We start from the raw sequence: 26074 nt of genomic DNA on the forward strand, positions 1-26074 counted from the left end.
TTTTTTTTTTTTTTTTTTTTTTTTTTTTTTTTTTTTTTTTTTTTTTTTTTTTTGTCAACAACAGATCAGCTCAAATTTATGACTTTATACTATGTGGCTTCCACTAAAGTTACAACTTACCATCGTAAAATTATGTAAGAGAACTTTTTTAATTTTTTTTTTCAGATAAAAAAAAAAAGAAAAGATTTACACATGTGATATATACACTACATATTACAAAACCTAATTCTAACCTTAACCGCGATCGAATTTTAGCCTTTTTTTTTTTTAACCTCAGTTTTAGCCTTTTGTTTTTGGTGTAAATGTTAAGAATCGCATTTTAGCCTTAAAATCATTTGAATAGACAATACATTAGTAGTAATTTCTTTGTTATTTTCTCGAAGAAAATTAGTTAAAAAATTTGGTAAAAAAAAATAAATAAAAAACGCATGAGAAATGCTTTTAACCTATTTTAAAAAGACAAACGCGTCCCTCGTTACCTTTTTATAAACTCTTTTTTAAAAAAGCAAACAACAAAACAAACCAATTCTGTAACCCCAAAAAAGAAAAAGAGAAGAGAGAAAAAAAGCAAATACTATAAAACTCACTGTTGCGTCGATTCAAAACACAAAAACTCAGTGACTAGTATAATGTATCAAGATCGACAAGGAGTTGTAGGAGGAGGAGGCGGTGGCGGGGGCGGATCTGCGCCACACGGAATCATACTCGCCGTCGTCGTTGCATTGGTTGTACTCGTTCCGTTCTTCATCGGAGACGGTGGTGAAGCCATTACAGATGCGATCGCGGAGCTTCTAAGTCCGGTGGGACTTCTCTTGCTTCCCATCGTCCTTCTCCTCGTCATCCAGTTTCTCTCGTCGGAACGTGGTTCTTTTGTATCGGCCATTTTCTCCACCGGAGAACCTGAGTCGATTCACCGTGTTAGTGGATCTCCCGTTGGTGTTGCTCTGTTCCTCGTACTGATCTTGTTCTTACTCTACAACCGCTTCTCCATCTTCGGCGGAAACGATGACTCCGATGACTGATGCGACGTCGTTTTTTCAGATCTAGTTGTTTTCTTTTTTTAATTTCTTTATTTGATTTTTTTTTTTTAATGTTTTTGGTTTTATTTTGTCTGACGGTTGAAGTCAAAGAACTATACAGCCGCAGTTTCCATGTAATGTAGGTATGCACGTGAGAGTCACGTGATATTGCTGATGATGAGTAGTGAGGTTTGTAACTTTGTAGTTGTATTTTACGTATAAATTGCCAAATGCCAACGTACGTGAAATATATAATGTGGTTATGTTATTAGTACTATTGATCAATCTCGAAACTTCAAAAGAAGTACGCCAAATCTATGCGTTTAAATGTAATAATCTCAAATTGACAAGTTTTTAACTTTTTTATTCTAGTAACCAAATGGTGAGATTTATGAATGAGGAGTATTATATTTTGATTGGGGAGGGGACAAATTGGAGTTTCGTTTCGGACTCGGTCGCCACATGACGACCACGTGAGAGAATAGTTTTTCAGACATTTTTCTGATTTCTCATTTGCAATTCCTTTAGAATAATATTTTCGTATCCCTTTTTATTCGTACCCTTCATGTTATGTTACCACTATAAAGGGGGAAAAAACAAATTTCTTTCATTTTTTATATATATAATCTAAAAGTACAAATATATAATATCGAAATTCAAAAATCAGAGTATCCTGATAGTGAAAAAATAGAATCTTTAAATAATAATTCGATTTTCACTATCAAGCCTCATCATCAGATAACCACCATTGTGTTGTTGTTACCCTTTTCTATATAATACGTACATCAAATTATCAAACACACACAAGTGCATCATCTAACTTCCTCAACACTATCTACATACAAGATGAAGAAGAAGACCTTTCTCACAACAATTCGTTCAAGAGTTTCCTTATTTTGCTTATATCACTCAGCTTTCAGTTGCAGAATCTCCTTCGCTGTCCTATCCCTGAAATATGGCATTTGTTCCTGTCCAAATCACACAAACACTTTCTATTTTAAGCACTCTTAAGTCTTTCGATATGACACTCATGAGTCATGACCTACTATACTACTATAGTCTATGGCAGGTTTAGTAACTTTCTGCCATTTTTTACCTGAGTGAAACAAAGATCTAGACCTCTGCTGTAGAAGTCTATGTATTTCAGCATAAACATTCCACAATCGTATCTACAAAAAATGCAGAGTCAAAGTTAACGAATGTACTACACATATGGATGTATGAGCTTAGATGTAGCTGACATCTTTATTAGGAAGACGATACCCATTTCTCTGCATTGGAAGGTCCTGGACAAATTCTTGTCTCCATCCACTTACATCAAGGTCTATTTCACTCTTGTCAATAACTTCATCCACAAAATATCTAGCCTGACAAGTGAAAAACTACAGTATCAGGATGTATATGTTACAACACAAAAACAAAAATGGTTTCCTTACTCTATAACATTACCAGTGCATCGAGTATATTAGGCTCCCTTCCTTTGAATGAGTCGAGATACTGGAATTTCCGGTCCTTTATATTTATTACCGCCAAAGTCCAGTGGATGTTCTTATGGATAGGGATAAATATCTGACAACAAACAAGGTCTCTTAGACAGAAGGTATAATTCAAAAAGAGTTTGAAGATCTCCACAAGGAGTGTAATATAGAGAGTGATAGCAGAAGAAGCACACAACAAGTTTGTTTACCTTGTCACAGTCTTTAAGATGGTAGCCCAACCTCTTCATTGAAGTCCATCTCCTGACTGCGCCGTAGTTGTATCCAGTCCCCGAATTAACTAACTGAGGTGTTTAAGGTTATGTCTTCTTGTCAAAACTCATGAGCATATATAGGGGCTGTAATCTCGAAATCATATAGAAATGGGTACAACCTTAGTGAAGAAAAATGTATTGAAAAAATGACATTTTAGAAACTTCTTTGGTTCTCTAGCTTCCCTTTCTTTCAGCAATACCATATAAAGATTAATGACCTGCACAGAACAAAGTCCAAGATTTTACCAAATCACAGAGGTTCTATAATCTCTACGAAGAAATCACGTGAGATTTAAATGCGTTGACTAACCTCATCGTTCAACCATTCACCTGGTTTAAGACACCTCAGGATTTTCCCTGTAATGTCAATATTCGAGTTCTCATGTGCAACCAAGATGGTCCTGCAGTGAGAGACGTTCATAGCATTACATCACAAAAACAAATATGAAATCTCAGATCAAGTAAACAAGAGAGGAAGAATCATAATCATACGAGTCATTAGCTAAAAATGCACGTTTGACTGCTCTCTCCTCCTCTCTAGAAAGTGGCAGAAATGCTTCACGTCGTATATCCTGAATATCAATCAAAGTACAATGAAGCATAAAAGCTTAAACTTTAGCCACAACTATAAAGATAATTGAAAATAGCCAAACCTCTACTGGTTCTTTTTCTTGTCTCCAAAACGAAAAAGAAGGAAACAAGCTTCGCAGTAAAGCACGGCCTCTCTCTTTCAGAGAATCACCAAAGCCTCTGGCTTTCAGTTTAGAAGTCCGGTTCTCAGCACTCTTGACAACCTTTATGTATGCTTCATAACTCGTAACATCAGTCACAGGGCGATTCAAAACAAATGAACTATTAGCTTGAGAACCATCATCCACCATCAAGCTCCCATTTTTCAGATTAACAAATCCATTCCCCATCTCAGCCTTCTCATCCACTTCCATAGCCACGTTTTCCACACTCTCCATACTAGTATCACTAGATATCATTTCCAGATCTCTACACTCATCGTCAACATCAATCACTTCTCTATCCGTTCTATAAGGTAAAGGCAAATCAAGTGCATTGCTTTTAAACAAGTCATAGTTCCTTGTGAGGAAAGAAGCTCCAAACCCATTACCAGAAACCTGCCGTGTGCTACGACCTATCTGTCTCGGCATAGGAGAGAGACCGCTCTTCAGAATCCGCGAAGGCCCATGAACTTGTCTCCGTAACGGAGATTTCACTTCTGGGTAATAACGGTAATTTCCAGGAGCCATGACTCTTGATGAACGTAATAAGCTGAAGAGACTGGAGTTTTCAAAAGGGTTTAAACCACCACCGCTGCGTTTGTGGTTACTCATAACTACTGCTCTGAAATAGAAGTAACCATAACCCTACACACGAATTTAAAACCCAATCCCACAAAACTGAAAGGTCAGAAAACAAAAAAAAAAATCCTAAATTTAGGGTTCAAACTCTTAGATTGATTTCGATAAAAAGAACTCGGGAGCAAGCAAAGTTTGAATTTTTTCATTAAACACACTGGCGGCGTTTCCGACTCGCAACGCTCCCGATGACGACCCGGACAAAACAGGGTAGACCCGGCCTGATTTAACCCGGGAGGTTTTGTTTTGGAAGAGATAGGTCAAACTCAAATTTGTTGACTTTTTCTTATACCCTCTAGCCGAAAGGGAGGTTTCTGGGTCTTGTTCCTCTGATTCAGCTAAACACACTTTCAGAATTACACTTCTTGTCAATCCAAGTGCAAATTCAAAAACATGTCAAAGAATGCAATCAACAAAACCTAATACGTCAAAATTATTTACTAGAGACTATAGAACTTTTTACTTTCCCAAAATCATCCAAAGTGAAACGATAACAGTATGGAGAGGACTTTACCGTTTTCAACACCAGAAGATGCATACAAATTGCTGTGGACCTCCAGCCTTGTAAAAGCTTCGACGGTGTATTTTTCAATCTGAACCACTAACAAAATTCAAATAAACTACCTGAACTGTATTAATGGTGTCAAAATCAGTATTGACTAATTTAACCATTAGTCAACTGTCAAAAATAATGATGTGGCATAACGTGAATGATGGTGGTGCATGATTATGACGCTTATGAAGTACATTATAATTATGAAAATTATCCTTGATAAAATTAATATTATCTTCTTAACCAAATAATATTATTTGGGTAAAAAAATATCTTTTAAATCATTAAATCAATAAATTTTATCAATCTATTGCAAAATTAAGTTCAATGAATATTTATAATTACAGCTCTTATAAATTATTATACCATTGATTTTTTTTAAACCAAATAATATTATTTGGATAAAAGAACTACAAATTTTTTTTTTTTGACACATGAAATCAATGATTTATCAACCTATTGCATAATTAATTTCAAAAACATTTTTTAATCAAAACACATAGTCAATGATTTTTTTGTCAACAACTTTAATTGATCAACTTAAATAAGTCAATTTTAAGGAACATTGTTTATATACTGCTATTGTTAATAATTTTTGATAAGTTTAATACCATTTATCAACTAATTAAGAAATATTCTTTTAATTTTTTTTTTTAAAATCATTGATGTAATAACTAATAAGGGTTGTAACTAAAAAAATATTGTTTTGAAAATATTATGTAATAGATTGAAAAAATCACTGGTTAATTTTAAAAATATTTTGTGAAATTTTTACGCAAATAAAATTAGTTTAAAAATATTAATTTTGTTAAGAGTAATTTTTGTAATTATAATTTTCACGTCGTGGCTCGTCCATATCATGTATCGTGAGCATCATGACACTACTAATATTAGTTCATGTAGTTTATTGGAACTTTGTTACTGGTTCAAGTTAAAAAATACACTGTAAATTACACATTCTAAATTGTTTGGGTTTAAATATACTCTTTTCCCGACTTATTGATTACAAAGAGTCAAAGATGACTTGTCAAGTTTTAGTTAAACCCAATCCATTTTTTTTGTTTTTTATATATAAAAAAAACAAAATCGAGCTAAACCAGACCAAACCGAAAATCAACAAACGGAAACACAGACGATGTTGGCTAATGTGTCCCTGATTCACAAATACATATTTTTGGAAGATGTTAATTTTTCATTCCTTGAAAGTTAAAGCAATGAAAGTGTTTGGTTAGAGAAATTCACCGTGCCAATGTCTTCTCTAGTATGGCATTTTGAACTTCACGTATCTAGCTGAGACTCGCAATTGTTACTCTTTTGCCCAATTTTGATGATTAGATATCAGTGAGAATCTCCAAAAGCATGTCTTTGTCATTAGTAAACTTACCTCACAGGTTTCTGACAACTCTAGCTTCTCTGCAACTGAATTAGGATATGAAGACAAACAGAAGTAATCTATTTTGATGATAAGAATTGAATCCTTCTTACCCATATATCTTCTGCCCTGGAAGCGGTTTCTCTGTACATTCACTTGGTGTTGCTCTGTATTTATGCTTCCTTGCAATCTCTCTGATCTGACTTGTACACACCAGGAGTGAGGAAGATGCTCTCGCAAAGTTCAGGGGCGATGCCGGTTCTTACAATCACCTTGGAGATAGCTTACAATGGGGGAGGCAGAAGTAAGAGAAAGCAACCAAGACTGTCTGACTGTGTTTGGAACCCCTGAAATGGTGGTCCCTTGTTCGTCAAGCAACGACGGGATCCTCTACATATTGATGGGCACACAGCTTCCGTGGAGAAGAAGCCACCGGCTCCTCTACGTATTGATGGTGTTAGGTCTATCGTGTGCTCCCATAATAAGCCTTCTTACACGATCCCTATCCCATGTCTTTTCTCAATCACGAATCTAGACATTGGGAGTTCAATGAAATTAAGAACAAGCATAAGAGAAAGAACACAAAGCGGTTTGTTCACCCGGTTCACGGTGTTAACTAAGCGCTACATCCGGGGTGGATCCTAGGATCCACATCTTTACTATCAAGAGAAGTATACAAGCATCTTTGGAGATTCACTCACCACCCTAACCCAAATCTCAACCGATAAGGATTACAAAGAGTATACAAGGAAGAAGAAGAAGAAGAAGGACTAAAGAGGCCTTATAAAACCCCCTGAGATGTAACTCTCTCTTCTACATCTACTGCTTCTCTCTCTCTCTCTCTCTCTGACTTCCTGGAACCGAGACCTCCAAGAGGAGGAAACGCTCTACCTTTTCAATCCTTGAGATAAGCCTTTTTAATCCACAATACCAAAACCCTCAACTTTGGTAAATTAAAACCTCTGTATGTATTAGAGACTTGGCTTTCTCATCTCTTCTTGAGACACTCTGCTTCATTTCACCACACTTGACCAAACCAGCTTCTTGTACCATGAACTCTTCAAGGTTGTATCATAAACTAACAATCTCCACCTTGAATATTCAAGCTTGAGATCAACTTCGTGAGATACAACTTCCTAAGCACCTTGGCAATTCCAATCTCCAACAACCTGCATATGTAGATTTACATAGCAGAACAGTCAACAACTTTTACTACCATAAACCTGCTTAACCTTCAATGAAATGACATTGTCTTCAATGCACTCTAACCGTGACAACCACACTGCTTGTCTTGAGCCATTTTGACCTCATGTCTTCTTGAGTTGCAAATCCGCCTTTAACACTGCCATGTGTTTAGCTGAACTCTTTCATTGACCCTTTCTTGAATACCAACAAGTTTAAAATAGCCATCAAACCTGTTAACCAACAGAATCCTCCATAAGCTCCACCGCTTACAGATCTTCTAATCACACAGTTTCATCTATTGCTTCTGTCAAACCATAGAACCTGTTACAGTGATTAGACACCTCTGCAAACTTGATTCCCTTGTATACCTCCTGATCCTACTCATGTGCACTGAGCTTAGAATCAGTTCTCCTTTGAATCATATGCAGAAACACCAGAATCATCTTGGCCTCTAACCTGAAGCCCTTTGATTCAACTTGTAGTCAATCTCACCAACAGCTTATACGATTGTAGACTCACCACAATAACCTGTTTAAACAATCGAAATCAGAGCAAGACCCCTGCTCAACCATCTTGTAAAAACAGAACACACTAGCAGCTTGAAACTCACTACTAGCTACCATTAACATGTCTCTTATCAGCAAAACTTTGTGATATCTCTTAGACACATCCTTGCAACAGCTTACACATCAAATCTAGAATCCATGATGTCTCTTTCGAGCTGTAATAACCTGCAGTACTCTTCATCTCAAAACACAACTTTCTGTCCTCTCTCTGAAAAATTTCAGAAAACCTGCAACTGGTTTCTGACCATCCTTATCAACACTCAGCTTCAAACCAAGTCTGTAACCAGCCATGTTGTACCAACAGACTCTAACCTTCTTTGAGCTGAAAACCCCGTTGATAATAAAACGTTCTTGACTTGTTTTCTTCTTAGCATACTGAACTTTCATGAATCTAATAAACTAGTGAGTTTCTCAGCCCTTTATCTTACATCTTGAGACAACATCCACAAACCGAGCTCCCCCAGGCAAAGAAAAAAATACCCTTTAGGATATGCATTGCTCTTCTTGTAGCAACAATACTCCACCTGAAACATTAACCATTGGATGCACGTTGTCTCAATAAGCCGAGCTTCACCAAACTGCAGTAACACGTTCTTGCATCCATTTCCACGTTCTTATGAATCATAATGAGTTTCCATGGCTTTAATCTTGAGAAAGTGTGCCAAAACGTGGGACAAAGTTTAGTTTCCATGAATTTAAAATCAATCCCACAAAAACTGAAAGGTCGAAAACAAAAAAAAAAAATCCTAAATTTAGGGTTCAAACTCTTAGATTGATTTCGATAAAAAGAACTCGGGAGCAAGCAAAGTTTGAATTTTTTTCATTAAACACACTGGCGGCGTTTCCGACTCGCACGCAACGCTCCCGATGACGACCCGGACAAAATAGGGTAGACCCGGCCTGACTTGACCCGGGAGGTTTTGTTTTGGAAGAGATAGGTCAAACTCAAATCTGTTGACTTTTTTCTAAATACCCTCTAGATGAAAGGGAGGTTTCTGGGTCTTGTTCCTCCGATTCGGCTAAACCTATGTTTTGTTTTATTTCATCTCGTTAAACCCTCTACTCTCTTCTCCTGAAAGCTGTGCTTTTTTTTTTTTTCACTTCAGAGAGTTTCGTTAAATATAAAAAGCTTTGATTTTTATTTTTTTCAATTGGTATCTTCTTCGATCGTGTTGGATTTTGAGATTAGTCGGCGGTTTTGGAACTCGGAAGTGAGGAAGATGCGGATGCGGATGCTACTAAGACCAGGTAATATATATGCTTTTGTGCATTTCAGTACCTGAGCTGAATTCTTGTGGCTTCTTTATAGTACTGTCGCTTAGAAACTGATGAATCTCATATGAGATTGTTCCTGATTTGTGTTATGTTTGTCTCTCTCTCTCGCGTTTACCCTGTAGGTATTATATATCACACCGATACAAAATCCTCTCGTGTTGTTGTCACAGTTTGTAAGCAATTATCAACTTTGTCTGATAATGGCGAAAATTATGAGAAGCCATATACATTTGAGGGTAATAGGCAAACTGTTGATGAGATTTGCAATGTTTTGGAGACTGGTCCATGGGGACCTTCAGCTGAGAATGCTCTATCTGCTTTAAGCTTTAAACCACAACCAGAATTTGTCATTGGGGTTTTACGGAGGCTGAGAGATGTTAACCGGGCGATTGAGTATTTCCGTTGGTATGAGAGGAGAACAGAGCTGCCTCATTGTCCTGAATCATACAACTCCTTGCTTTTGTTGATGGCTCGTTGCAGAAATTTTGATGCTTTGGAACAGATTCTTGGGGAGATGAGTGTTGCAGGATTTGGTCCTTCTGTTAACACTTGTATTGAGATGGTTTTGAGCTGTGTTAAGGTGAATAAGCTTAGGGAAGGTTTTGATGTTGTGCAGATGATGAGGAAGTTCAAGTTCCGACCTGCTTTTTCAGCTTACACAACTCTTATCGGTGCTTTTTCAGCGATTAATCATTCTGATATGATGTTGACTCTCTTTCAGCAGATGCAGGAGTTAGGGTATGAACCAACTGTTCATCTGTTTACGACATTGATTCGGGGATTTGCCAAAGAGGGTCGAGTTGATTCTGCTCTATCTTTGCTTGATGAGATGAAGAGCAGCTCTCTTGATGCCGACATTGTTCTTTATAATGTATGCATAGATAGCTTTGGTAAAGTGGGCAAGGTTGATATGGCATGGAAATTTTTTCACGAGATAGAAGCGAATGGTTTAAAGCCTGATGAAGTCACTTATACTAGCATGATAGGAGTTCTGTGCAAGGCAAACAGATTGGATGAAGCTGTGGAGATGTTTGAGCATTTAGAGAAGAATAGACGTGTCCCTTGCACTTATGCTTACAACACTATGATTATGGGTTATGGTTCGTCTGGAAAATTTGATGAAGCATACAGTCTCCTAGAGAGACAGAGGGCAAAGGGCTCTATACCGAGTGTGATCGCATATAATTGCATTCTTACATGCTTAAGAAAGATGGGAAAAGTGGACGAAGCTTTGAGAATGTTTGAGGAGATGAAAAAAGATGCTGCTCCAAATCTTTCAACCTATAATATTCTCATTGACATGCTGTGTAGAGCTGGGAAACTTGACTATGCTTTTAAGCTACGTGATTCGATGCAGAAGGCTGGTCTGTTTCCTAATGTTAGGACTGTGAACATAATGGTTGATCGGCTCTGTAAATCCCAAAAGCTTGATGAAGCATGTGCTTTATTTGAGGAGATGGATTGTAAGGTTTGTACGCCAGATGAGATTACGTTTTGTTCCCTCATAGATGGCTTAGGGAAGGTCGGAAGAGTTGATGACGCTTACAAAATCTATGAGAAGATGCTGGATTCTGATTGTCGTACTAACTCTATTGTTTACACATCCCTGATAAGGAACTTCTTCAACCACGGTAGAAAAGAAGATGGACACAAGATATACAAGGAGATGATTAATCAAAACTGTTCTCCTGACTTGCAGCTTCTTAATACGTACATGGACTGCATGTTCAAAGCTGGAGAACCAGAAAAGGGAAGGGCGATGTTTGAAGAAATAAAAGCCCATCGGTTTGTCCCAGATGCTCGAAGCTACTCGATTTTAATTCATGGACTAATAAAAGCAGGGTTTGCAAATGAAACATATGAGTTGTTTTATTCCATGAAAGAGCAAGGCTGTGTCTTGGACACACGTGCTTACAATATTGTCATTGACGGTTTCTGCAAGTGCGGAAAAGTTAACAAAGCTTATCAGCTGCTGGAGGAAATGAAGACAAAAGGTTTTGAGCCAACTGTTGTTACGTATGGTTCGGTCATTGACGGGCTTGCAAAAATAGATCGGCTTGATGAAGCTTATATGCTCTTTGAGGAAGCAAAATCAAAGAGAATAGAGCTAAACGTGGTAATTTACAGTAGTCTTATTGATGGGTTTGGGAAAGTTGGTAGGATAGATGAAGCTTACCTTATCCTGGAAGAGCTTATGCAGAAAGGATTAACACCTAATGTCTACACATGGAACTCATTGCTTGATGCATTGGTCAAGGCTGAGGAAATCAATGAAGCCCTTGTCTGTTTTCAGTCGATGAAAGAATTGAAATGCACGCCAAACCAAGTTACTTACGGTATCCTTATTAATGGTCTTTGTAAGGTCAGGAAGTTCAATAAAGCCTTTGTCTTTTGGCAAGAGATGCAGAAACAAGGGATGAAACCTAGCACTATTTCTTACACCACCATGATATCGGGACTTGCAAAGGCTGGGAATATTGCAGAGGCTGGGGCGCTCTTTGATCGGTTTAAGGCAAATGGTGGTGTTCCAGACTCTGCTTGTTATAATGCCATGATAGAAGGTCTGAGTAACGGGAACAGGGCAATGGAAGCTTTTTCTCTCTTTGAGGAAACACGTCGAAAAGGATTACACATCCATACTAAAACCTGTGTTGTTCTTTTGGATACTTTGCATAAAAATGATTGTCTTGAGCAAGCAGCTATTGTTGGCGCTGTTTTGAGGGAAACAGGAAAGGCACGGCATGCTGCACGGTCTTGGTAGACAGTTATCGAGAATCTCGTTTCTTGCATAGGAAAACCAACCAAAGACGTTTTGGGTTATGTCTGATACAAGTGAGCATTCTGAATCACAAGAATACCAAGTTTCTGGCGGGGACAATGATTGTTTATTATCTGTCAGTGTTTACAGATCAAGAAAGATGGGTGTCCTCACTTGAAACACGCTTATATCAATTAACCCCAGATAATTACTTCGGTTCCCTTCTTCGTTTGATTCAGTTCTTGAGAACCACCAAGATCTTCATGGTACCTCCCATCCAGATGCATCTTCTGCATTCTTCCTGAAGTCGAGCCTATACATTCAGATTGTTATCATTGCCATCTTTTTAAGGATTTTATTGGAGACTATTGCTCGGTCTATAAGTCACTTTGGTATGAGCTCTTCTTTATAACAAAGGTTGTATTTTCTCCGACATAAGTAAGAGCCAGCTCCTTGTGTAGTGTAAGAAGCAGAAATCTTAAGAAGACTGTGACTAGTAGAGAATTTCGTAAGAAAATGCCTGTGTTGCTATGTCTTACACTGCATTTTAAACAGAGCACCAGTTTGATCATTTATGATCCCCTATGTTAAGGTTGTGAAATCCTTTTTCTTTTAAAATTATATTGTGCTACTTCTGTAGATCTGCGGCTTTTTCTGGAGATGAGATATAAACCTCCTTCGAATTTATCTTTTGCTCACTTTTTACTTTCATTATAAGTTCTACGTGTAGTTCCATTGACAAGGTTCTCTTACGATTTTGGTTGGGGTAATTAAAATTGTTATTTCATCAACCTGAACTCGATATACACTGAATCTTGTGAACTTTTTTTTATCAAAGAACTTGATTCTTGTTTCATTACGATGTTATTAGAGTATAAAGTTCATGTGAGTAGATATTAAAGACAACTTTAACTTAAATAATTGATGAGTTATGTGAAAAAAAAACACACACACACAAAGGTCCAAAGGGAAGGATGAGATCTTTCCATGCTCATCATCTAGATAGAACCATACCAAAACTCACAAGACACCAATGAACAGATTTTTTTTACCTATTCGACGTTACAAGCAAAAATCCCAAGTTCAAATATGACTGGGATTTAAAGCTGATATCATTATCTCTCACCTTCATTTCACTTATTAGCTTCTAGAGCTGGGTACTCGGGTTCTGTGGCGGTTGTTGCAGTAACTCTTCTTCTAATTCATCGTTTTGTGTTTGTATGTCCTGCTAACAGTAAATGCATATATATCAATACACATAGAAACAAAAAAAGCAACCATACCTATTCTATTTGCTGAATGCATTTTTACCTGTGTACTTAGCTCCGGTTGTGGTTGTAGAGGTGGTTCTTGTGCAACAGGGTATGCTTGTGGCTGAGACATTCGATAATATGGTTCTTTCAGATCGAATTTGCATGTTGATGATTGGAGAATTCCGCCTTGACTTGCACCGGGACCCCACATTTTAGCTGTTAAAAAACACAATAATTTTGTTATCAGTTCTGGAAAGAAGTTGAAAGTTGGATGATGGTGCTTTCTAATAAGGAAAACGCAAGAAGAAGTAAATCGGACCTGATAAAGTTAGATCTATGGTGTAACTCTGAGCACTGTGGGCTATCAAATGAAGTCTACCAGTGATCTCTTGACCTGCCATTACGTAAATAGGCTGCGAAAGAACACATCTAATTTGGTACCAATGTGTTGTAGGTGCACCAGGTGCAGTTGTGAGCCATCTTTGGACCGTGCTGTTGGAAATAGAGTAAAAAAAAAAGAGTTTGAAATATTATATTCTTCAATTGCAAAGATATACATGAAAATAAGAAGTTTCGAAATGAAGAAAAATAAGAAGCAAAGTTACCTCCCGTCGAATAGAACGTCGAACCAGCAGGCAAGTCCATGCAATCTGGTGCACATGGAAGCCGTGAACTTCAATGGGATATCAATCTCGTAAAAATCTTCTTCCTGTGAAAATGAATTTAGAGGTAAAATGAGATTGAAAGTCATTCACGTGCACCATGAAAGATCAAATTTCTTGACATAGAGTGGTTCTTTCTTGAAGCCGTAAGTACCTTCATTTGAGTGAAATCTATCATGTGAAACATTGGAGGAGCCACTAATACTCTTGGATCAAATGCATCGACCACGGGCTGTGAAATCAAAAGATATAATTCATTAATACTGGTTATGATGAGTATAACCAACTACGTTAGTTGGTATAAATAGATATTTACAAAAATGGTCGGGTGATAATAGATATATACCTGAGAAAAATAACCTTGGTGTGCTGATCCATATAGAGGTGTCAGATCAACTCCATAATAGTTCTGCTGTTGCCAAAACATAGCCTGCATAGAGGGAGAATCTGTATTATTGAATGCTTGAGACAAACCAAAATTAAACTAACCCAACAAGCTTAGGCAAAGTTTCGGGGAAATAATGCTTAGAATAAAACAGAGGCTACCTTATTTGCCATCTCAATAAATAAGAATTCATCGGAAAATGGTGCCATGTGAATCCTACAGAGATAGAATTACATGAGTGAAGACATAGTAAGAAATAAAAGAAGGAAACGCTATCAAAGGTTGACTTTACCTTCCGACAGTGGGAAACATTTTGCCCTTGGGAGACATAAAACGATCCCTAGCAATTACATATGATTCTAACATTCTCTCGTTGACCAATAAGGTGCCTGGTTCAGAACATAAGACATGTCGTTTAAATGATCAATGGAACTTTCAATCACTAGTGCTATATCTTTTCTCTAAACAAAGTTTTTGCTGGTCTAAAGATTCTAAGTTTCCAATTTTTAGGAAAAAACACATTTAAAGACTGTCTCTGAGACACATACCCATCGGTTCAGATATCAAAATATCTGCTTTCTCAGGCAACTCGATATCCTCAACTTTACCCTTAATGACCTACACTTGTGCCAGTTTCAACATCATCAGAAAAATGCATATATCACAAATATATATAATGATCAAAACTGAATTAGGAGTCTTACTGTGATCCGTTCAGCGAATAATGGGTTTCCAGCAATCAGTTTACGTGCATACTCAGCCATTTCTGATGCTTCAACCGCATACACATGCTTGGCACCAGCCTAATTTAGCAGCAAAAAATAAATATGCATGAAGAAGACAGAAGAAAAATGCACAAGTACCATAAGCACCTGATAGCTATGACAGCCGCCGTCACCAAGGTATAACTAGAAGATACTTCACATTTACTTTGGCATTTTCTGTCATTTACGGATCATCAATTCTATTCGGTGGATTAAGGCAAGGGGTAGGTTGGAACCGGAGATGTAATTGTAAAAGAGAGTGAGGACATCTCAATAAACAAGTCCTCTTTAGTCTTTATTCATTCTCTAGCTTTAAAGATAAAATTCTGCCTGTCTATCAACCTATTCTTGTTCGAGCATACCAAATTCTTAATTCTGTAACCTTTAGCGTAAATATTGCATACCTGGGCAGCAAACATTGACAAAATGCCACTCCCAGCACCCACATCGACCACAACACGACCAGCAAAATCTGAACGATTCTCCATGACTGCAGCGTAATATGTACCTGAAGACATGAATGAAATTCATAAAGAGCTATTCCAGGCCAAAAAACGGTGAGAAGAAAAATGGAACAGTTCTGAAACAAACAATACATTAAGGCAAGAAGTTTTACCTGTCCTCACATAATCTTGCAGCATATTTTGCTGATGTAGAAGTTGACCATAATAATGGAAATACATTTTTGCCGAGGACGCCTCTATCTTATTGTCAAACTTGCTTTTCTTAGCTGAAACTGTTCCATTTTGCAAGGATGATCCTAGTAATGGAAAAATGAGTATACAGTAAAGGAGAATGCACAAATATTATGCATAGATTTTGAAGTGAAGAGTGGATAGTGAATGCACAAGTAGACAGAACAAACTTAAATTGTGGTATAACTAGTCTGTAATGGGTTTCAGAATCTTTCTTAAGTAAATGCGAACATAAGGCATACATGCTAATACATCTCTAATTAATACAAAGGCTCACCTTGAACAACAGCATCCTTTGTCCACTCTTCAAAAGAATCACAAAAAGCCTTGCTGTCCTTCTCAGTTTTAAATTTTATATTGACTCCTTGGGAGAATGATTTCTGTTTCCAAAAGAAAACTTATTTTCATGAATCATGAAGAAAAATAAACCAAACATCTTGTAACACATTATTGATAAGGCAATATATCAACAAGGGGAAACAAGATATTCAATTTCAAGAATAACAATAGGAATTGATCTCAAAACTACTCAAACATAACGTACCTCTTCTGAGGAACTCGAACTATCAGATACACAGATGAAATGTACTGGCCCCAACTTGAATAACTGAGGAAAAAAAAAAACATAAAAAAAAAAAAAAAAAATCTAAACCGATAAAGAAGCAGAGGAACAGAAACATAAGAATGTGAATCGACATTCACCTGAGCAGAAGCGAGATCAAAATTGAAGCAATGGGTCGAATCCGATTGCATAAATCGAAGCTCCGTGACCCCATCAACGCAGGAAAACGTAGCTACAGCTGGAGAGGACGACGAAACGGAAGAAGAGGAGAGATCAGTGACCGAGTCTAGAGAGAACTCCATCTGCTCGAGCTTTTTCACTGAAGAGACCTCCATTATTACAAAAACGCTACGAAGAATGTACAGATAGATACCAGTCTCCTCTTCTGTTTGTGTAAACTGTAAACGAAGCTTTTAAGAATTTTAGGGTTTTTCTTTCTGCCTGAGAGAGAGTGAGAGAGAGATAAAGCCGCCAAAAGGATTAATGAAACGCCGTTTCAGAAACGGTGGCAGTTTCGTAATTTACTTACGACTCTATAGTGAATGTCTACTTTTAAGCCATGTTACCAAAGCCTCTTGAGTCTAGACATGGGACTAATATAATATGAGTGATATTAGTGATCTATGTTGCATAAAAACTTTTTTTGATTAGTTTTTTGGAAACAGAAATCCGTGGAAATACAGAAATAAATAATAGAAACATGGTTTTTAGAAATGTTTTGTTTGGAAACAGGATGGAAACTTCGTTTCCGTTTCGGAAATACGGAAATTGTTTTTAGTTTGAAAATTTAATAAATAAATATTTAAAATATAAAAATTCGTTATACATAGAAATATATAATATTATTAGTATTTTAATTAAATATTTTAATATTTATGCTTTAAATTTTTGTTGTTTCAAATATTCTTTTTAATTTTGTTTTAATATATGGTGTTTTATTTTATATATATATACGTCTCCATTTCCTAATTTTTAAAAAAAATCATTTCTCGTTTCCATGCAACCTAGTTAGCAATTTCATAGATCAAAAAGTTCGAATGTCATGGGATCAACGAGTTCTGCTGCGAAAATAAAAAAGCTCGCATTGGTTTGAAAACGAACGAGATTTTTTATTCTTCATTACAAAAGAGAAGAGATATCCAAAATCATCTACTTTAAAAAAAACAAGTAAAAAACTAACCAACACATATCCTAACTAAGTAGCTTTGCAGGTTTTTTTGTTATGTCCTAGTCCCTTGCATTTGCTACATTGTAGCTGACGTTTTATCATGTCAAACTGCTCAACCTTCTTCATCTTCGGTCTTCCCGGTGTTCTCCTTGTTGGTGGAGGAGTCACGCTAACTAACCCCTCGGGAGCCTCGTCCAGCATCATCCTGTCCATGTTCGGCACAGGTTGAATCGACTCTGCGTACATTAACCTGTGACTCTCTACTGTTAAGTATGTAGAGCAATACTCATATGGGCTTTTCCCTATGCACTGAATCACAGCAAGCGCATGGCTACAAGGTAACCCAGTTAGCCGCCAGGTCTTGCAGTCACAATCACACTGGTTGATATCAACTATGTTGACTGAAGAAGATTCTCCTCCATGAACCTGGAATAAGCTACCTTCTGGTGGTGAAACCTGAAGTAATTGCGCAAGTTCTATTTCTTTCTGTAACTTCTCCTCGTTAGATGGCGTTAGAGCTGTGACCCATTCCCGTGATTCAACCTGATGCGTATAAATAGATTGCATCATCTTTGCTCGAAATTCGTCAATCATTTGGGTGATGGGAAACTCATGTGCTTCAGAAACCCAGCTGTAGAAGTCTAGCCCAAAGGTTGAGTACATCTGGTTATATCTCTCTCCTTGGAACAGCGCATTTGCCCAATGGTGCGGTTCATTCTCTATAACCCAGTTGTAAGCATCAGGAGATATACTTTTTATATTCTCCAATGCACTGTAATAACCCTCTAGTGTTGTTGCATATGCCACAGAGTAGAAATCGTTGAGCATATACCGTCTTGCTTCATTAGAAAATTGCCCCTTCAAGTCCACATTTAGCTTTTCAGCGAGCTGGCGTAGACAATATGCGTGGTGTGCATCTTCAAAGATCTGCGCTATTGCATTCTTCAGACCATTCTGGATATCTGCAACAAATGTGATTCTTCGCGATTCGGACAATGCAGATTTGAGTTGTTCCAAAAACCAAAGCCAGTTCTCTTCTGTCTCTGAATCCACAATAGCAAAGGCTACTGGAAATATGCCATCTTCAGCATCGCAAGCTGTTGCAACGAGCATAACCCCTTGGTATTTTGAGTTTAAGATAGCATTGTCAAGGAAAAGAAGAGGACGGGAACCTTGTTTAAACCCAGATATTGAAGCATAGAACGATATGAAAAGACGATGGAAGCTCGAATCTTCTTTTGTCATGAAAGTGGCAATACTGCCAGGATTTGTCTCCTTGATCTTCTCACAGATTAAGGGAAGTTGACTATACGCCTCTTTATAAGAACCTTGGAGCTGCTCTCGGGCAATCTCTTTTGCTCTCCATGCCTGTGAGTAATTCAATTGAATACCATACTCTTTCTTTATGTCCTCAGCAATATCCTTGGGCTTGTAGTCTGGGAAGGCTTTCAACTTCTCTTTCAAGATGGTTCTTACCCATCCTCTAGTTGCACGGTAACCAGGTTTGATGACTGCTCTCTCACACGTGTGCCTCGGGTTCATTTTCTTGATGCATATCAACTGAGTGGTTGATAGCCTCGCTGCAGTGATACGCCATGGACAACCTTGAGCTTTGCATTTAACAGAAACTCGATGGCTGTCATTTTTCTTGTATCTGTAAGCAAAACCATGGGCGACTGAGTACTTGTGCAATGCATCTCTGAATTCAATAAAGGTATTAAACCGTTGATCAACACCCGTGATGACGTTTTCCCACTGCTGTATCGCTGTGTTATGTTTCTGATCAACCAAAACAAAATTGCACGGCAAAGGACTATCATCAGGCATATCCATTTCAATTTGAAAATCATCTGTCATATCCTCCTCGACAACATCTCCTGCAACACAAACTGCAGGTACCACCCCTTCTGATGCTGTTGTCATACTTGACCTGTAGAAGCAATTCGCACAATAGCAACAACAACTTAGACACAACCATACAATTCTAACTATGATCAGGGACCAACACAAGTTCTAGAACAAAGGGACTAGTACTCTACCTACTGGCTGGCATGGTGGAGAGATTTTTGGCACCAGCTTCCACAGGAATGACAAAGATCTCGACAGTCCCTGCATCAGCAGAAAAGGTGACCATGCGTTTGAAATCCTTATCCTTAGAGATGGTAATAAGGGTCTTCTTGTTTCCAGGGAGAAAATACTTAAGAGTCATTGTCTCCAAACCAAACCCAAAATTCTCAGCCAACTCTGACTTGAAATCAGTCATTGAAGTGTTGTGATCAATATCAATCGCAAAAGCATCGCCACCAGAATACGATAACGATCCATCTTTGATAGTCACAAACTCACCACCTGACTGGCATATAGCTATGACTTTGTTGGTGGTGGCCATGACCCAATCAAACCTATAAAAAAACCAAAACCAGACTCTACATTACACACTTCTGGCATATAACACGAACTCTCAAATGTACATAGTTTTATCAAATTTAGCCAACGCCATGGCGGGCACAATAAGAAATCGAATCGTATGCATAAGATATGAACCCTAATTTCCAAAAACGAATCCGAAATTGAATAATATAGATCACAATTCTGATATCAGAAACGACGATCAGAAGGGGATAAAAAAAACAAACCCTACTAACGAACGGAACCAGCTTAAAATCATAGGATTATAAAGTAGCCATTAGAGTACCTAAAACAGAAAGCTCAAGAATTGGGTTCTCTGTTCTGAGAAAACATTGAAATTGCCGAGCTTTTTCTTCTTCTACAGAGTCAGAGATAGAGAGAGTTTGAAACTTTCACGTACGGCCCAAAAGAGAACATCAAAAGTCAAAACGCTGCGTTTAGAACGTCTTAGAAAATAACTTTAACAATTAGCGTAATCTTTGTAGTTGGTGGATAATTTAACGATTGGCCCATCCATCGGGAAACTCACTTTGCAAAACTAAAACATGTTGTTGAGTTTGGGATAGTGCATGCGATGCGTGAGAAACTCGATAGAGATTTTTTTTAGCAGTTTCGGTATTGTAATTACAGTGCTAACATTGGAGATCGATCATCTTTGGAAATATTTGTTTACTTTTTTTTTTTTTTTTAATTATTATCATTCATATCATTGAGAAATACATGAGATTCTAAACCGGTTTGCTACCAGCAACAACAAGCAATTTGAAAAGCAAGTTTTAGACAACCTCCTGATTTATAACCTCGCAAGACGCAGCTCTTTCTGCATGAATTCTCGTGACATGGATATGCTCTATCAAAACATTGATTGTGACTTTGTCCTAATTTATTCATAAAAAAAAAATAAAAATCATTAACAAAATTGTTAGTAAAACAGTAATGGTTAATATTTAGCATGCAAATTTTCAATACAAATGCAAGATCTTAGTATTTTGACTCAAGTGGTGAAAAGTTCATGAATGTTTAGAGAATTATTATTTATCGAATTATTAAAGAAAATTTCTGCATTTGAGAGAAAATCTTGTTTAACTTAAATATATATGTTACCTGATATCACGGGCAACATGATGAAGAAAGCAAACATCATCAATGAAAGTAACATAAGACATGAAAACTTCTTGGTTGCCATAACTTGTTTGAGGATGCAGCAACTTATTTTTGAATATTCTTCAATCTCACGAACAAACAAACCTATAGGAAAAACAATGGTAGAACTAAGATTTTCTGGTAGAGGAAGCATTTTAACAATTCATACAAAATTTAACATAATTTTATAAGTAGATTTACCGTCTTTATGATATTTTGCTTGTTACAAAGAACTGGATTTTGTTGGACTACTCTTATGTGCATGCATTTATACACATATTGTAATTTTACAAATAGAAAATATAATACATATATATATATATATATATATATCTTTGACTTATTTTCCATAAGATCTGTATAGAGTTTTTCCACAAAAGAAAATTAGACTAGAAATTTGGTCAAAATATTCATAAATTTAGAATGTTTCCATTAGAGTTTGTGCTGATATGTGTTATTATGTTTTAAATTTTTAATTAAAGAAAAGGCACTTGGTCATCTAACTATTAATATGCTTCCATAAAAAAAATTATATTGACTAAATTTTTATTACTTCAATGACGAAAAACAATTTACGTTTCAACTATACACAGTTTCGCAAAACATAACCATAGGTCCATACTCCATAACTAAGTTTTGCATCAAAATCTCTAATGGAAAGGAGTCAAAGAACATAGGGTACCCAGTTTCTAAATCGGCATACTCCTTCAATTTCAAGGAAAGCTTCCTTGCTGCATCCCAAGAATCAGTTACACTATTACTGTGCATGGCCTTAGAAGAAGAGTATAAGTATTAGATTCCATCTGGATAAGTAAAGAGATAGGAAAAAACATCTTCAACTCAGTAGAGATACCACTACCTTATATGTATTAACACCGCCAGCAACGTATCTTTCAAGCTCATCTAAGATGCTATCTTTGCTTCCACGCAAAATCACTGTGGAGGTGGAGTTACCACCACCTTCATTTGTTGCAATCGTGAGCTAAATACAGCACAAGAAGACAATCATGATCAAAGAAAGACAAAATATAGACTTAGAAGATAGAAAATGACTCTTACTTACCGTTACACCATCAATTTCCTCAACTGATATGGAATCGACATATCCTAGATGATCAGGGCTTGGCAAGAAAAGCTACAATTGTTCAATACATGAAACGAATTAAAACTATCCACCCTTGGATACTCATTCAGATAGTACTGTAGAACCACTTACATGGGAGGGAACAACACCAGCTGTCCGACAAAAATTTGTCATCTCAGTGTCTGAATTGATTGTTAAGACCATTATCCTGCCAAGATTAAAAACAATATCGAGATCCAAATGCAAATGATAAAAATAGCTAAAAGAAGTGCAAATGTCATGGTGATTTGAAATATAATTGCATAACGTTAACTGTGATTGGGTAAAAGAGAAAAAGATTGACAAAAAAAACATTAATTGTGATTTGGTAACTAACATATCTCCAAAAAAAGCATCTTTCTAATTAATTATGTACGAAAATTACTAATTAATTTTAAAAATTTCTAAACCAATCAGAATTTTAAAAAGTAAGAATTTATATCTAAGTATCTAAATTATTATTTTAATAACTATATTTGAAAGATTTTGTTAAGATTTTAAATTATAATTTTCTTATCATCTTTTCTTAATTTTTTTTACAAATTATTTTGAATTATCAAATAATACATATGATAAATAAATATGTAGATTGTAATTTGATTTTTTTTAAATGAAGATATATTACTCAATCTATAGATAAAAAATGTGTGTTTTAATGTTCCATATCACCGGATTGGTAAATCTAAATTTATTTAGTTGATAAATTATAATTTTATTTGCTCACAATTAAAATATAATAATTCTACTTTAAAATATTTCACAAAATAATGATGCAAATACAACAAACAAACAATATAAAATAGTAATATACATCAAACACATTAAAATATTATAATATTCTAAAATATTTAGTATTTAAAAATATATATGTAGATTTACCAAACAGTTGTAAGATAAAATTAAATATTGTCTCAAACAATATAATATTTAAAAACATATATAACAATAATTTTATTATTATGTTATAAATTTTGGAAAAATATTGATCGGGATATCTCCTAATAACTTTGTTATATAAAAAAGCATAATTCACATTCGTTGACTAATAATTGAAGAGAACTGATTTGGTAGGTTTTAATATTTTATAGAACTGTGTCATGACATGCTTTGGTATTATTACTTCGATGACGTAAAACATAACTTGGACCATAACTATGGTATAATTTACGTTTTAACTTGGACCATAACTGTGGTTATGTTTTGGGAAACTGTGTATAGTTGAAACATAACCATAGGTCCATACTCCATGCCAAGACGCCACCAACCATGGAGTTACCGATCTATCAACTTTAGCCACTCATATTGTTCCGCTGCAAACACACACATACAAATTAAAAGAGAGTGCAAACATGTAAATTTAGAGGTCATATTTTCAAGAATAATCAAACCTGATTTGTCATAAGCGATGTAGGCACCGAGCATGATGAAGTGAATCCCACCAGCGTTAAAAGAATAATAGAGCGTGGAAGACGAGCCGCTTTCTTTAAAAGGGAAAGCGAATCTTGAACTATAAGCTTCAAAGGTCTTGTTCTCGGCTTGCAATTCGATCTCATGGTTCCTTCAATCACCATCAAAGGAACTTTAGAAGTCAGATCCTCCATAAACCTACCCCAATAGTCCCAACGTAGCTGGTAAGTCTCATGTATATATATGTGTCTCAGGGAAAGAGCAAGAATAACAATCGGAGCTAGTCCCGTTTGTTAGATAATTAGTGAGACCAAGATCACACACAACCGCTATTCGACCAGGATAACTCGAGGGACTAGAAACCGGCATCGATAGTATCTTACTTACTCATAGCCCATCTTGAAGGATCTCCGCATCGATAGTACTTGGTTTTAGCCCTGCGATAGTAAATAGACAGTGCCTGGTTTCAAGCCTGAATGTATAAGCTAATATATGAAGACAAGAAAAAAAAGAGAGATGAGCCTGTAATGCGAACATGGTGTATGATTCCAGACGTATAGTTGACTATAAACAAGTGAATGTCCTCTGGCTTCATGACTCACTGAGTGCCTCAATGTCCCGGATTGGACAATACTGTTGATACTTGTCGGATCTAATGGCTTCACGTTCTTTCCGATTTGGAACTCATCACCTTTTAAACAACACAAACACTACTTCATTAAATAATATATATAAAAGTAGAGTTTCAGTCTCTCTTTAGGGCATCTCCAACCCTACTCTATTTTAGAGTCAAATCTCTATTATAGAGCAACATTTGCTCCAACCCTACTCTATATATTACTCTAAAATAGAGAAAATGATAGGATTGCTCTATATATAGAGCAACTCTATTCTCACCTCTATTTTTTTACACTAACTCTATTTTAGAGTTGAAAATAGAGTAATACATTAGAGGAAAACAATGCTCTATTTTTGAGTTACTCTATTTTAGAGGAAAAAATAGAAATATACATTGGAGATGGTCTTATTGGTCCACTTGGCAATGCAATTTTAACAAAAAAAAAATTTATATTAAAACACAAATTTAAAAACAATTAATTTTCACATTTAACTTACATAATATAAAACTGAAATCTTTATAGCTTCTCCCTATAAATTATGCATTAACTTTATTTCTCCACTAAGTTAAATTAATCAATTGTATTAAAACAAAACAATAAATTAGAATTGTAACTCTCATTTTTCTAAATGTAATTTTTCATCATTTCTCTTCCTATAAATACTCATTATCTTATTCTATTAGTCTATCACTCTTTCATTCTCTCATCTTCTTCCACTACTCTCAAATATCTTTTTTGTTTTGTTTTGTTTTGTATTTTTTTGTTATTGTTGTTGTATGGGTTATAAAAAATCAAATCAAATATCATTGTAAAAGCTTAGTTTTAGAGTTTGTATGATATGTATATCTTATATATTTATTTTAATCTTTTAAAATGTTTATCTCCATTTTCTATTTTATATTAACATCTTATAAGTCATTATTTTCATACTTCCTTACAATATTCACCACACAATAAGATCATAAAGTTGAAATGATCCATATGTAATTATCTATTATGTCTCTGGTTATCTCACATATTCATGTATCATTTTTAATAATTTATAAAGATCAATATAATATTTAAAGATCAATATAATTATCCATTTATCCATTTATAAAGACTATTTTGTTTTGTGATCCAATTGTTAAATCTGCAGAGATCAATATAATATATATATATATATATATATATATATTTTTTATGATTTGAGGTTTTTGAAAACAAAAAGAACATAATTAAACAATTGGTTTTTTGTGTCTTTAATCAAAATAAAAAATGATCCAAAAAACAAAACATATTCAACTGGAACTTAAATATAAAAATAAAATATAATTTTAAAAATATCATTTTACTAAATTCTCTAAAGATGAAACCATTAGTATGAAATCTAGCACTATAAATTAAATTGATGAGTGAAAACCAAAAAAATATAAGTTATCCTTGGGATTTTAAAAATTATTGAGATTGAAGAATTCATATAATTTTATAAGAAAACTAATTTAGTTTGTCACTTAAAAAGTAATATTTTTTATTTTGAAATATTATGTGTAAGTGTTGAGTTTATATCAACAAACAACCAAATCATGTGAATTTTGATTCAGCCACTTGGTATTCCTTTTATTTTAGGTTATAAAAAATTAAAATATTTATTGATAATTAAGGACATGTAACTCCATATAACTCAAATGTAACTCCTATCCAATAATTGTATATTAATTCATTCCTCCTACTAACTTATTATCTTTCAAGAGAAATTATTTTTGGTTAAATTTTAATATTTTTTATTTATTTTGGTTGGCTAAACTTATATTCATATTTTGGTTGGCTAAATTAATATATTTCTCATGTAAAATTATTGTTTATAATATATTTCTCATTTCAAAGTTTAAAGCAATATATCATATATATAAAAGTAAGGTTTTGGTCTCTCCTTATTGGTTGATTTTCATTTAATGTTTTCAATTTTTTTTAATTTGCTTTCTAATTGCTTTAAACAATATTTAAGATCCAATAAACACAATACATTTAACTCACACATTAAAATAAAATTATAACT

The 26074-nt window shown here is 35.4% G+C and overlaps 6 protein-coding genes across 8 annotated transcripts; 2 read left to right on the top strand and 4 right to left on the bottom strand.

Annotated features, from left to right (window-relative positions):
- Positions 499 to 1234, top strand: LOC104744866. Its single transcript, XM_010465980.1, has one exon. It carries the CDS (start codon positions 630 to 632, stop codon positions 1020 to 1022), a length of 393 nt encoding a protein of 130 aa, XP_010464282.1. The 5' UTR covers positions 499 to 629; the 3' UTR covers positions 1023 to 1234.
- On the bottom strand, positions 1715 to 4353 carry LOC104744867 (ubiquitin-like-specific protease 1A). The gene is made up of 9 exons (XM_019236936.1): positions 3423 to 4353; positions 3262 to 3341; positions 3080 to 3170; positions 2889 to 2987; positions 2707 to 2799; positions 2469 to 2588; positions 2283 to 2386; positions 2116 to 2188; positions 1715 to 1987 (listed from the first exon to the last, which is right to left on the bottom strand). The coding sequence occupies exons 1-9, from the start codon at positions 4110 to 4112 to the stop codon at positions 1925 to 1927; spliced, it is 1413 nt and encodes a 470-aa protein (XP_019092481.1). The 5' UTR covers positions 4113 to 4353; the 3' UTR covers positions 1715 to 1924.
- On the top strand, positions 8853 to 12600 carry LOC104744868 (pentatricopeptide repeat-containing protein At3g06920-like). The gene is made up of 2 exons (XM_010465982.2): positions 8853 to 9060; positions 9210 to 12600. The coding sequence occupies exons 1-2, from the start codon at positions 9033 to 9035 to the stop codon at positions 11846 to 11848; spliced, it is 2667 nt and encodes an 888-aa protein (XP_010464284.1). The 5' UTR covers positions 8853 to 9032; the 3' UTR covers positions 11849 to 12600.
- LOC104744870 (probable histone-arginine methyltransferase 1.3) lies at positions 12736 to 16626 on the bottom strand. 2 transcript variants are annotated; one of them, XM_010465984.2, is made up of 15 exons: positions 16307 to 16626; positions 16149 to 16211; positions 15882 to 15984; positions 15526 to 15645; positions 15314 to 15417; positions 14850 to 14948; positions 14694 to 14763; positions 14438 to 14534; positions 14307 to 14361; positions 14107 to 14190; positions 13915 to 13992; positions 13704 to 13807; positions 13418 to 13590; positions 13157 to 13314; positions 12736 to 13070 (listed from the first exon to the last, which is right to left on the bottom strand). In XM_010465984.2, the coding sequence occupies exons 1-15, from the start codon at positions 16499 to 16501 to the stop codon at positions 12993 to 12995; spliced, it is 1581 nt and encodes a 526-aa protein (XP_010464286.1). In that variant the 5' UTR covers positions 16502 to 16626; the 3' UTR covers positions 12736 to 12992. The 2 variants fall into 2 exon arrangements, with proteins under 2 accessions (XP_010464286.1, XP_010464285.1); XM_010465983.1 differs by having other exon boundaries at positions 15526 to 15669.
- On the bottom strand, positions 17229 to 20134 carry LOC104744871. 2 transcript variants are annotated; one of them, XM_010465986.2, is made up of 3 exons: positions 20030 to 20134; positions 19374 to 19736; positions 17229 to 19264 (listed from the first exon to the last, which is right to left on the bottom strand). In XM_010465986.2, exons 2-3 carry the CDS (start codon positions 19721 to 19723, stop codon positions 17362 to 17364), a joined length of 2253 nt encoding a protein of 750 aa, XP_010464288.1. In that variant the 5' UTR covers positions 19724 to 19736; positions 20030 to 20134; the 3' UTR covers positions 17229 to 17361. The 2 variants fall into 2 exon arrangements, with proteins under 2 accessions (XP_010464288.1, XP_010464287.1); XM_010465985.2 differs by having other exon boundaries at positions 19971 to 20133.
- On the bottom strand, positions 20453 to 22326 carry LOC104744872 (T-complex protein 1 subunit theta-like). The gene is made up of 6 exons (XM_010465988.1): positions 22103 to 22326; positions 21950 to 22021; positions 21746 to 21868; positions 21569 to 21657; positions 20848 to 20991; positions 20453 to 20621 (listed from the first exon to the last, which is right to left on the bottom strand). Exons 1-5 carry the CDS (start codon positions 22322 to 22324, stop codon positions 20976 to 20978), a joined length of 522 nt encoding a protein of 173 aa, XP_010464290.1. The 5' UTR covers positions 22325 to 22326; the 3' UTR covers positions 20453 to 20621; positions 20848 to 20975.

The sequence above is a fragment of the Camelina sativa genome, chromosome 15 (genome assembly GCF_000633955.1).
Source record: "Camelina sativa cultivar DH55 chromosome 15, Cs, whole genome shotgun sequence".
Lineage (NCBI taxonomy): Eukaryota > Viridiplantae > Streptophyta > Magnoliopsida > Brassicales > Brassicaceae > Camelina > Camelina sativa.